The 11,838-nt window shown below is 34.8% G+C and overlaps 1 protein-coding gene across 2 annotated transcripts in view; it reads left to right on the top strand.

Annotated features, from left to right (window-relative positions):
* Positions 1–11,838, top strand: part of Smc1b (structural maintenance of chromosomes 1B) — a 64,660-nt gene that overhangs the window by 5,073 nt on the left and 47,749 nt on the right. For both annotated transcript variants that reach the window (XM_031351726.1, XM_031351716.1), the window contains exons 5-8: positions 2,836–3,074; positions 4,788–5,046; positions 5,871–6,011; positions 10,386–10,468. In XM_031351726.1, the coding sequence (XP_031207586.1) occupies positions 2,836–3,074; positions 4,788–5,046; positions 5,871–6,011; positions 10,386–10,468 (722 nt within the window). The remainder of the gene's footprint in view (positions 1–2,835; positions 3,075–4,787; positions 5,047–5,870; positions 6,012–10,385; positions 10,469–11,838) is intronic.

Here is an 11,838-nt window from a genome sequence, read left to right as displayed (position 1 = left end):
TCTAAAAGAGCTATGTTCCCTTTTCAGACAGTCTTCTCTAGATAGCTGTTAGAAAACATTCTAAAAGAGCTGTGTCACTTCTCTAAGTAATTCTTGTTAGAATTCCTAGAAAAAAATTCTAAAAGCTATGAAAAATTCTAAAAGAACTGTTTTCTCTCCATGGATTTTCAGACTAAAATCAGAAATCCTATTAGAAAAAAAATCTTGGAAGAGCTGTTTTTGATCTCCAAAGATCTCCAGACAGCTCAGCCCTCTCTAGAAAAAATTCTAAAGAAGAACCAACTGCTATACCTTTCTGCTAGCTCATCTCATGTAGACCAAAGCCCAGTTTTTTATTGATATATCAATTCAGCTATTTATTCCAGGTTCCCTTTTGATTATCTTATGAATCAGCACTCCCAGGCCCTAAATTCTTAGGAGACAACAAGCACACATTTTCTTTTAACTTTGTGAAAGAACTCAGATATCTGCCTGCCTCTGTTAAGCATAGATGATAAACAAGTACACTGTAGCTGTCTTCAGACACACAGAAGAGGACAACTGATTCCATTACAAATGTTTGTGAGCCACCATATGGTTGCTGAGAATTGAACTCAGGACCTCTGGAAGAGTAGTCAGTACTCTTTAACTACTAAACTATCTCTTCAGCCCTGAAAGTATATATTTTCAAACTCATGTTTTTAAGAGTTCTTTTCTACAGTCTTAAGTGCTGTCCTTAAGGTCCCACTGTTTACCATTTTGCTGGGACATTAGCCACACCTCCTGGGCTCATGCTGTCTTAGGTTATCATGGAATTGTTAATGTTGTCAGAGAGGGCATTCCTTGAAGGAATGTGAAAATATGTACATTATTATTCAAACAAGCCTTATGCCCATGGCAGCTGTTGACACTCATGGAGGTCCATGTCTACTGACTAGTCCTGTCCCAGGGGAAGAAATCATGTCATTTTGTCTCCACCAAGGCCATGCTGGACAATGATTCAACTTAACTACTTTTTATGTGCGTAGGTGTTTTTGTAAATGTGTATATGTGCCTGGCAGTGGTGGCGCACACCTTTAATCCCAGCACTTGGGAGTCAGAGGCAGGCAGATTTCTGAGTTCGAGGCCAACCTGGTCTACAGAGTGAGTCCAGGACAGCCAGGGCTACACAGAGAAACCCTGTCTCGAAAAACCAAAAAAAAAGGTGTATATGTATGCCATGTGCCTATAGGAGCCAGAAGGAGGCAATTGGATCCTCTGTGACTTAAGTTGCAAACTGTTATCCATCATGTAGGAGCTGGGAATTGAACTCCAGTCCACTGGAAGAGCAGCCAGTGTTCTTAACTTCTGAGCTATCTCTTCAGGCCTAAAATTTATAAATTTTTAATTAGTTATGCTCATTTCATGTTTACATAGCTAACATTTTAATGCATGTAACAAATTATTTATTATGTAATTATATTAATCAGTATTAATTCTTTCAACAAATATACTTAATGAAAAATAACTACATTGGAACTAACTACAATGGAAAAAACTACATTTTTCCAAAAAATTCAAAAGAACAACACTGTATGTTTTGATTATCTCTAATGTCTTGCTTAATGGAAAATAGTTGGATTCTCACAAAGATTTTTGAGTTTTTTTCACATGGGTAATACATTGTAACTCAAGCTTTGCCCAAACCATTTCCTCATTAAGTGCTTGTTCAGAGCACCATTTAAACTAGTATCTCCTTTTTAAAATCATATTACTATTTTTATTTTGTAAGATATACTTCTATATAAAACTACCTTGTTTATTTTTGTTTGCTTTTTTTAGTAGTCTCAGTCCTCTGCCCTCTATTAGAAAAACTGGAATATAAGCTTTATAAGAAAGAACAGGGATGGTTTATCTCATTTCATTCTTTACCATATTCCCAGCACATAAGGCAGAATCTGGCATGTATTACTCAGTAAATATTTGAGAAAATAAATGAATATTAATAATATTGCTCAGTTTCTTCATACAGTAAGTCAGAACATACTATTCATAGCATACTGAAATAGCTTATAGAGTGGCAGAATGTAAAACATTTTTATAAAGACAATTAAAATAATCTGGTTTCCTGATTTTCTTCTTACAACATCCTTCTGTTTATAATAAGTTACTTGTGAATCTTTGTTGTCCAGGACCTCACATTATGAGGTAGTGACTCACTCTCTTTTTTCTTTATTGATAACACAAATGTTAAGAAAAGTCTCCCTTTTCATGTGCAATTTAAATTCTAGTAGTCCTATTAGTTTTATCAGTGTAAAAATTATATTTTAGAACAAGAATTCTACTTGGAATCATTTACTGTAAAGTGACTGTGGACTTACTTATTTAATTTCCTTTCAGTTATGGCAAAGAAGCAAATCCCAGCCATGTTAAGGAACTTGTCAGACTTTCTGAAAGCCCATGCTGGCAGGTGCCATTTCACTGTCACAGCCTGTCTCTGAGAGCATGAATACAGACTTATCTTTTGGTTGCTGTTTTATTTTGGAAATATAGCCAGAAACTTCCAAATAATTATACTTTTGTTCAGGAATACTGTCTTTTGGCTGGATGTGGTGGTACATATCTGTAATTATAGCACTTGGTAGGTAGACGGGAAAATCAGGAATTCAGAGTCATCCTCAGCTGTATAGCAGGTCTGAGACTAGCTGGGCCACATGAGGCCATATCCCTTTCTCAAATAATGAGAGTGAGAAAGCAGGGAAGAGATTATTCTTTCTATGACATTTCATTAGAGATAGTGTGCTAATACAGTAGTTGAGTTCATAAACAGAAACTTTTTTAAACGTGTGCTCTTTACCTTCCCCTGTCCATGTATAGGCCGAACATTATCAAAGTCTCCTTGAAGAATTGAAAATGAACAAGATACAAGTGATGCTTTTCCAACTATATTATAATGAGGAAAAAATCAATCTTTTAAACACTGAATTAGAGCATATGGACAGGAATTTAAGTGTTGTAAAAGACACTCTTTCTCACCATGAAAACATAATTAAAGCTAAGAAAAAGGATTATGGAGTGTTAACTAGACAACTACAGCAAACAGCAAAAGAACTGAAGTAAGTTTTTAAATTTTTTATGGTATTTATTTAATATGTATGTGTGTTCATGTGCTGTGTGTGTACACTTATGCGCCAGCTCATGCTGACTAAAGCGTGCATGTGAAGGCCAGAGGATAACCTGCAAAAGCCAGTTCTCTCCTCTCACCATGTAGGTTCTAGGAACTGGAATCAGGTTAATCTTGTCAGCAAATATCTTTATCCAACTGAGTCATTTCTTTGGTCCAACAGTTGTATTTCATGTAAATGGAGAACATAAAATTGACATTTAGAAGTTGATATGTTTGAGAAGACAGTACTGGGGACTAAACGTAGAGCTTCACACTTGGTAGGCAAGTCTTTTACTACTGAGCTATATTCTTAGCTTAGAAATTAAATTTTTAAAACTTTGTATTTATTTTGTTTTGTTCTGTTCTGTTTTGTTTTAGACATAGTCTCACTATGTAGCTCTGGCTGCCTTCACACTCACAGGAATCTGCCTGCCTCTGACTCCTGAGTGCTGGGATTAAAAGTGTGCACCACCATCTCTGATGGAAACCAACTTTATAAAGTAAACATTTTAATTGGGAATGCCTCTAGATACACAGAAAAGTTATAAAGATCATGCCTTTCTCTCATGTTCCCATGCTATTTCTCCTACTAACATATTACATTAATATAGTCTATAGTTGCAAGAATGGAGAATTGAATAGCAGAGGGGTATTTTTTAAATGGTTAAACTATGAATTTGTCAAAATTAAAGAAACTATTGCACCAAAAGTGAACCTTAATATAAACAAAAATTTAAAAACTGATGTAAGAGAGTTAGGGATACCAAATAGATTGCAAAATGTGACAGAACACTAACTGTATTCCAAATGTATCAAACAACTTTTATTAGTGGAGTGGGAAGAGAAAGTGGTAGCTTAAGCAATTTTTAGATTTTAAATTATGTTTGTATATGTATATGTGTATACAAATACTAAGTGCAAGTGCCACTAGAAGTGTAAGATGTCCTAGAGCTGGAATTACAGATAGTTAGGAGCCACCCAACTTAGCTGGGGGAATTTAATTCTGGTCCTCTCTGAGAAAGTACTGTCAACTCCTAAGCCACCTTTCTAGATCCCTAGCCTAAGTAATTTTAAAATCCATAGATTTTAAAAGAAGATAAATTATACAGAAGAACTGTATTATAAGGGTAAAATTGTTTTTCAGGAGGAAATGTGCTATTTTTTTCAGACAGGGTTTCTCTGTGTAGCCCTGGCTGTCCTAGATCTTGCTCTGTAGACCAGGCTTGCCTTGAATTCAGAGATCCACCTGCCTCTGACTCCCAAGTGCTGAGATTAAAGGTTTATGCTACTGCCACCAGCAAAACAAAACAGAATCTCAATAGTACTATTTTCTCTGGCCCGTTTTCTCTGTTAGGCATATCTAGAGATATGCCTAGCAATCTCTGCAAGCTAATTTTTATAATTTAATTTTGAATATTATTTGAACAAAATTACTTTCATTTTGGCCAGGGTTGGTGATTCGTATTCATGCCTTTAGTCCTGGCACATGGGAGGCAGAGACAGGAAGATTGCTGTATTCAAAGCCAGCTTTGAATACATAGCTAGTTCCAGTTTAACAGGGGTTACATAGTGAAACCCTTACTCCAAAAAACAAAAATATAAATAAAATAATAAATTAATACTTGCTTATATGCTAAAAATAAAAAATATTTTTCCTTTTTAGATCTGTTGAAGCAGTTTTAAATCAGAAGAGGCCGCAGTATATTAAAGCTAAAGAAAACACATCTCACCATCTAAAAAAATTGGATTTGTCTAAGAAATTGATAACAGACAATGAAAAACAATGTTCTAAGCAGGAAGATGGCATACGAGCCTTAGTGGCAGAACTGGCTGATTTAGATAGAGCATGGAGAAGTTTTGAAAAGCAGATGGAAGAGAAAATCTTACACAAAGGGCGAGACATTGAATTGGAAAATAGTCAGGTGAAAAAATGAAAATGCTGGAAACATTTTTTATTGTTTCAGTTTTAAATTAGAAAAAAAATTAAGAGATAATCCCTATGATAATTTATTAAGATTATCCCTAGAATATAAATTGTAGGAATTAGCTTTTTAAAATCTGTTCAGAGAATCTAAATTTAATCTTGATACTAAGGTATTTTTCCATCATATAGTTAGATGGTATTATAACATAAATTAATTAAAGCCTGGTACTACCTGGAATTATATAGTAATAAAAGTTAGGTAATTGTTACTATTTTAAAAATAAAACAATTCTCTCTTAGATATAGAAATGTAAAGATCAGATATATGTGGCTTTGAAAAGACTTAATTGGCAAGGGAACTAAGATGATTTTAACCATTCAGTGATGTGTTAATAGTCAGTGTAATACAGTATACAAAATTAAAATTATTAATCAGTAAAACATACAGCTAACCAAAAACATGTAAGTCAGTTTTCAAATATTGTTTCAGTTCAAGTATCATTACTCATCTCTTTTATTGAGTTATGCTAATCTTGTATCACAATATACATACACCAAAATAGTTATGACTAGAAAAGTAAAGTACCATTTTCTCCAGATTGTTTTTTTCCTAGATTTTCTACTAAAGACCTTATTATAGAGTTTGCCTTGACTGTTATACTATCTAAAGAATTTTTAATAAGGAAATTTTCATATTAAGTTCACATATTTTTACCTGGAGAAGATGGCTAATTATGATCTAATTTGTATAAAGATTTTGATGAGAACAGGATGTCATATAATTTCATTAGGGTGAGTAATATGTCAATGTTGTTTATATAGCTGGATCGTTACAAAGAGCTTAAGGAGCAAGTCAGACGGAAGGTAGGTATAATGACGCAACAACTGGAAAAACTGCAGTGGGAACAGAAGGCAGAAAAAGAAAGACTGGCATTTGAAAAGAGGAGGCATGGAGACACTCAGGTACCATGGATTCTATAGTCATAGTTTATAATTAATTGCCATGAGATGTTGCTTCCCTTTATATTACCTTTTCAATATATAAGTGGATTTATATTAAACACAAGAAATTTTAAAAATTCTGAGGGTCTAGGAGCATATAGCTTAGTTTTAGAACACTGATGTCCTGGGTTTGACTTCCCAAGCACAGCAAAATAATTCTGGTTTCTCTGTTCTTAGAATTTTTATTTATGTTCATTTTTATAGTGAGAGTTAGCCGTGCCTTCATATATGTGTTCAGGAAATGTTTTCTGTGCACATATATGGTGATGAACATGGTCTGAGCATGTACTTTAGTTCAGTAGTGTGAGGAGAAGGAGGATGGGGAGAGTGGGGACATTAAATACATTTAGCTCTCTGTATCTCTGGGTCTTGAAGCTTTGGATTCAACTAAGGATCAACAATGCTCAGGGTAAAAATGTTTACTGAACATTGTTTTAGTACTTTTTGTCACTCCCTAAGCAATACAATATACCTATCTATATAACATTTACACTTACTTGGTATTGTAAGTCTTCCAGAGAGGATTTAAAGTATATAGGAAGATATATGTCAATTATATGTTATTTTATATAAGGATTTGAGTATGTGTAAATTAGTTAAACAATCGTGGGTTCTGGAATCATTCCTCAAATATGTTGCCCAAGAGGAGCTAGTCAGTCTATGTTGGGGACAAGTGTTAAGCATAACATTATATTCTTCCTCAGAATAAGACTTCACTTTCAGCCTATCTTGCTCTTACTGTGTATAGTCTCAGTAAAAATTATTTATTAGATTAGGGTGGGGAGTTTTACATTTTGCATTTGTATGTACAGTCAGGAAAAGTATAGATGGGAGAGAAAGATGGATAGAGGGGAGAGAGAGAAAGATCCCTGAAGCTAATGTCTTTCTCAACTGTCAGCTGTTTCTTGCAGCCATTCCTCCCTTATTTCCCAACAGTCTGCTTAAAGAGTTCCTTCTCCCAGTTTTCCTAATACTATCAGCTCCAAACTGTAACAACTGTTCTGGCCTATCTGCTCAGCTCAGCTTCTCCTGACTCAGCTGTCTCTGAACAATATCTTCTCCACAAACTGCCTTCTCTTCTCACTCTGCTAGCCCAACTCACTTCCAACTCTTAGCCTCAGCTGGCTTTTTTATATCCTGTCCTGTTTCCAGAATCCAAGAGGTAACCAACACCAAACGTCATAGCATCAAGCAGTTCTAACAGCTAAGAGTTCTTAAAGGGCTAGTTGACTAACAACTGCGGATCCTTTAAAGAGCCAGGTGCACAAGACAAATCACATTACATAGTCAAGCTCACAGTGAAGGACAAACTTAATAGTCACTCCCTCTTAATGTTTTCTGACTCCTTAAGACTAAGGATAGGGTATAAGATTGCTGTTATTACACATTCAGCAATAATAGTTCATCATACATTCTCTGAGCCACCCTGATAGTTGTGTATATAGCATGCTAAGTGCTGCTGTAAGTCCAATTTGTGGTTGTTGTTTCTAAGCTTTGGGTTTTCTTTTGCCTGTATTTACTGACTTGGTGATCTATTTTCATACATAATTTAAACACTGCTCTAAAAATTTGGACATCTAGCTCTCAGACCTTCAAAACTCCAACCATTGTTTTTCCAGTTGCTACTTCAGGTTAGGTGTTGAGCAAACATCTCAATCAATCTTGGAACCCAAACTGAACTTCCAGTCTTTCTCACTGTAACATTACAAACATGTTTCTTCATGCAAAAGCAGTAAGTTCTTGTAATCACTGAGCTATTTCTCTAGTCCCTGAAATGTGTTCCACAGTCTTTCATGTCTCCAGTTATGACAGTTTAATTTTATTAGTTGATCAGGTCAAAACTATGGAGCTAGTCTTTGACTCTCTTTTAGAAAACTGTTGGCTTTACCTTGAAAATACAAGAGTCTATGTTTTTCCATTTCTACTGCTATCACTTTTGTCCATGTTACCATAATTTTGGTTTGAATCAGTTCAGTAGCCTACCAGCTTCCTTTGCTACCACTCTTTATCCTACACAGTAGTCCTAGCATAGTAGTCAGTTAATACATTCAGTAAGTCAAATCATGAAATTGGCTCTTTGAATTCTCCAGAGGCTTCCCAAGTTACACATAAAAATTTTAAGTCAAAGTTCTTAGGTGACCTACATGGGCCTGAGTTGTTGCTCAGTTTTTTTTTCCTGTTTTCCTTTCTTTGATCTGTTATATTGGCCTCCTGTAACATTACAAACATGTTTCTTCATGAGTTTCTCTCTACAAAAGCAGTAAGTTCTTATAATCACTGAGCTATTTCTCTAGCCCCTGAATGGATTTTTGTTTTTTACCTCTCTGAGACAATGTCTCACTGTGAATTCCTGGCTGGCCTTGAACTCACCATATAGACAAAGCTGGCTTTGACTCACAGAGGTCTGTCTTCCTTAGCCCCCTGAGTCGTCAGAGTAAATGAATGTACTGCCATGCTCAGCTCTAAATGGACTTAAGTGAGATAGTAGAATTTCAGTGTTGGGCTTCTTAATTTCAATGTGTGCATTCTAATAGAAAAGAAGCTGTCAGCCTTATTTTGGAGGGAGATATATACGTGTGTGTGTGTGTGTGTGTGTGTGTGTGTGTGTGTGTGTGTGTACGTGCGCAGGTGAGTTCATGTGCCTGTTTGTATTTGGTGCAGAGCTCAGAAGAACATAGCAAGTATTTTGCTCCATCACTCTCCTAATATCCTTGAGACAAGGTTTCTTACTGAACCTGGAGCTAGGGTAGCAGCCTGCATTCCCTAGCAATTGTTCTGTCTGTCTCCATAGCACTGGGGCTACAAGTGTGCACAGCCACTCCTGACTTTATGTAGGGATTTGAACTAAGGTTGTCATATTTGTGTTGTCTGAGTCATCTCCTCAGCTCATCTTTGTCATTTTTGTAACTCTGGCACCTAGCACAATAGATGTTTGCTTCATGGATTATTGCTGATTATATGGAAGAGAAGTTAAAGGTTAAAAATCTAAAACTAGTTGGAGACTACTCTCCCCATTTATCCAGTTTCTCTTCCCTGGCTTTCAGTTTAATCCCTGACTAAATAAATGGGAAATTCAAAAAATAAACAATTCATAAGTAACTTACATTATTGTATTGTTCTGTTTATCATTAGTTATTATAAGTGTGATTGGTGTACTTGCATAGAAGAAAACATAATATATCAAGGTTCAGTGCTATGTTTTTAGGCATCTTAGAACCTGTCTTTCTCAGGTGACAGTTTCTGCTGCTCTGCAGTATTTGGATTTGATGGTGAATGACAAATAGAGCAAGGCTTGCATGAAGTCCTCTCCTTGTGCTTGTTAGTTGCTCTGTAGTTCTTGCATCATGGTGATACTTAAGTACTGTACTATAATCACTTATTTTCTTGAGGACAGGAACTATCCCGCTCATTATTATACCTTTAGTTACCACCACATGCAAGCCAGTGAATGGATATTTATTGAATGAATTAGTTTGAAAGATAGATATGAACTGTGTAGGTACTTGAAAAGGTTTTTGTCTTTTTTGTTTTTGTTTTTCGAGACAGGGTTTCTCTGTGTAGCCCTGGCTGTACTAGAACTCACTCTGTAGATCAGGCTGGCCTCAAACTCAGAAATCCACCTGCCTCTGCCTCCCAAGGGCTGGGATTAAAGGCGTGCGCCACCATTGCCTGGCCTTGAAAAGATTTTTGAATTGAAGAGAGAGAGCACATTTGTCAATCTTTCAGGATTTAATTCCCAGCACATATATGGTTGTTTACAATAACCCATAATACCTTTTCCAGAGGATCTGACACCCTCTTCTGTGGGCACCAGACAGGAGTGTGGTATACATGCATACATGCAAACAAAATACTCATAAACATAAACTAAGTAAATCAATAGATAATTTTAAAATGTACTCAAAGTTTGAAATTACCAGTAAAATATTCCAGCAAAATACAATAAGATTTGATCCTCAGTCTATTAGCTATAAAAGCTTTGTCAGCTGACCCTTTTAAAATTAGTTTTTTTCTTTTATATTTTCTCTTAATTTTTAAATTACATTTATTTATATATTTGTGTGTATACCCATGCATGCCCAAGCACACTGTGATGTAGAAGTCAGAAAACAACTTAAGAGTGTTGACTCTTTCGTTCTCTTATGTTTAGTGGTTGAAAGGAGTTCATCAGGCTTGACAGCAAGCATCTGCTAAGACATCACACCTTAAATATTTTCATATAATCATATTTGATGGATTTCAAATTTTAACCACATATAGCATAATAAATTCTAAATATGTTATCTTATTGGTTTAGAATGTTGTAATTAATTTTATGCTTATTTCCTATTGTAGGGAAATCTAAAACAAATAAAAGAGCAAATAGAAGAGCATAAAAAACGAATAGAGAAATTGGAGGAATATACAAAGACATGCATGTAAGTAGGAAAACAGTCTTTGTAGCTTTTTCATACCTAAATGATCTCTTAAGTATCTCTTAAGTAGTGAATGAATGTTGCTAATGTGTGATATTCTTCTTCCTTTGTCTTTGTAGATTGTTAAAAGTTATATTTACCACATAATATATCTATATAAAATTCAAAAACAAAAATGTTTAAAATTTGAAAATATAAATGTGTAGCAGTGGTAAAACTTAAATCTCCTTTTGACATTGACATTTCATAAATAAATAATGAGTTGTGGGTGTTGGAGAGGTGGCTCAGTAGTTAAGAACACTGACTGCTCTTGCAGAGGACTGGGTTTAATTCAAAGCACCCACATGGAGGTTGGACTCACAAATATCTGTAGCTCCAGATCCAAGGGATCTGATGCCCTCTTCTGGCTTCCATAGGCACTAACTATGCAAATGGTCACAGATGTACAGACAAGCTAACACTCATACACATAAACCTAAAATTTTTTAAGATGGTAATGAATTATGTCTTGAAAGCTAATTCATGATATTCAATCTACCACTAAGGAATTTTAGTTGAGTTTGTACTGATATTAAGCATATGATGATTGCGCTGGTTTATATTGATCTACCCTTACTCCCATAGTAACTAGAAGTATGTATTTTCTTTTTTTTTGTATGCAGTATTTGAATAATTTTTTTAACTTTTATTGCATTATGATGAGAAAAGTTACATGATTTCAATTTATCTGAATTTGTTAACATTTAAAAACATATTTTAAGTAAATAGAATTAAATCACATTCTTGTTTCCCTTTTGTAGCCCCACTCCTTCCAGAGACCCCCCCTTCAATATCTACAATATCTTTTTTGTCATATTCCTTAAAATTTATAAAATATTATAACAATAAAAATAAGTATTATAAAAGTTGTTTGATATAAAACAACAATCAATTTAACAGTCTTTTATAGATGCTCATTTATAGCAATAGTGAAAATACATTTTTCTCAATATAAATTTTAAATAACTCCAAACATATTAACTGTATAATTCAAAATAATACATCACTACTGATATTTTCTTAAATGAACATAAAAATATAAAATCTTTTTGTTTGTTTGTTTTGCATTTAGTAGTTTAAAATCTTGGCTCTTACTGTGGCACAAGCCAAAAATAAGAACAATTTTTAGGCATTGGAGTTCATTGTAAGAAGGCTGTACTTCAATGACCCTCATATCACCAAAGGATTTTACCTCCATCATAGCTAAGCTGAGAGTTGATAGTTCTGCTGCACCAAGAAATGAATTCTAGGCTCGATTTTTGGATGCAGACTTCCTGCTATGGTCAAAGCTATTTAACTTGAGTGAGTGACTTTATTCTCAGCCCACAGAGAAC

This window comes from Mastomys coucha, unplaced genomic scaffold (assembly GCF_008632895.1).
Source record: "Mastomys coucha isolate ucsf_1 unplaced genomic scaffold, UCSF_Mcou_1 pScaffold11, whole genome shotgun sequence".
NCBI classification, from domain to species: domain Eukaryota; kingdom Metazoa; phylum Chordata; class Mammalia; order Rodentia; family Muridae; genus Mastomys; species Mastomys coucha.
This window is presented reverse-complemented; position numbering and strand designations above follow the sequence as displayed.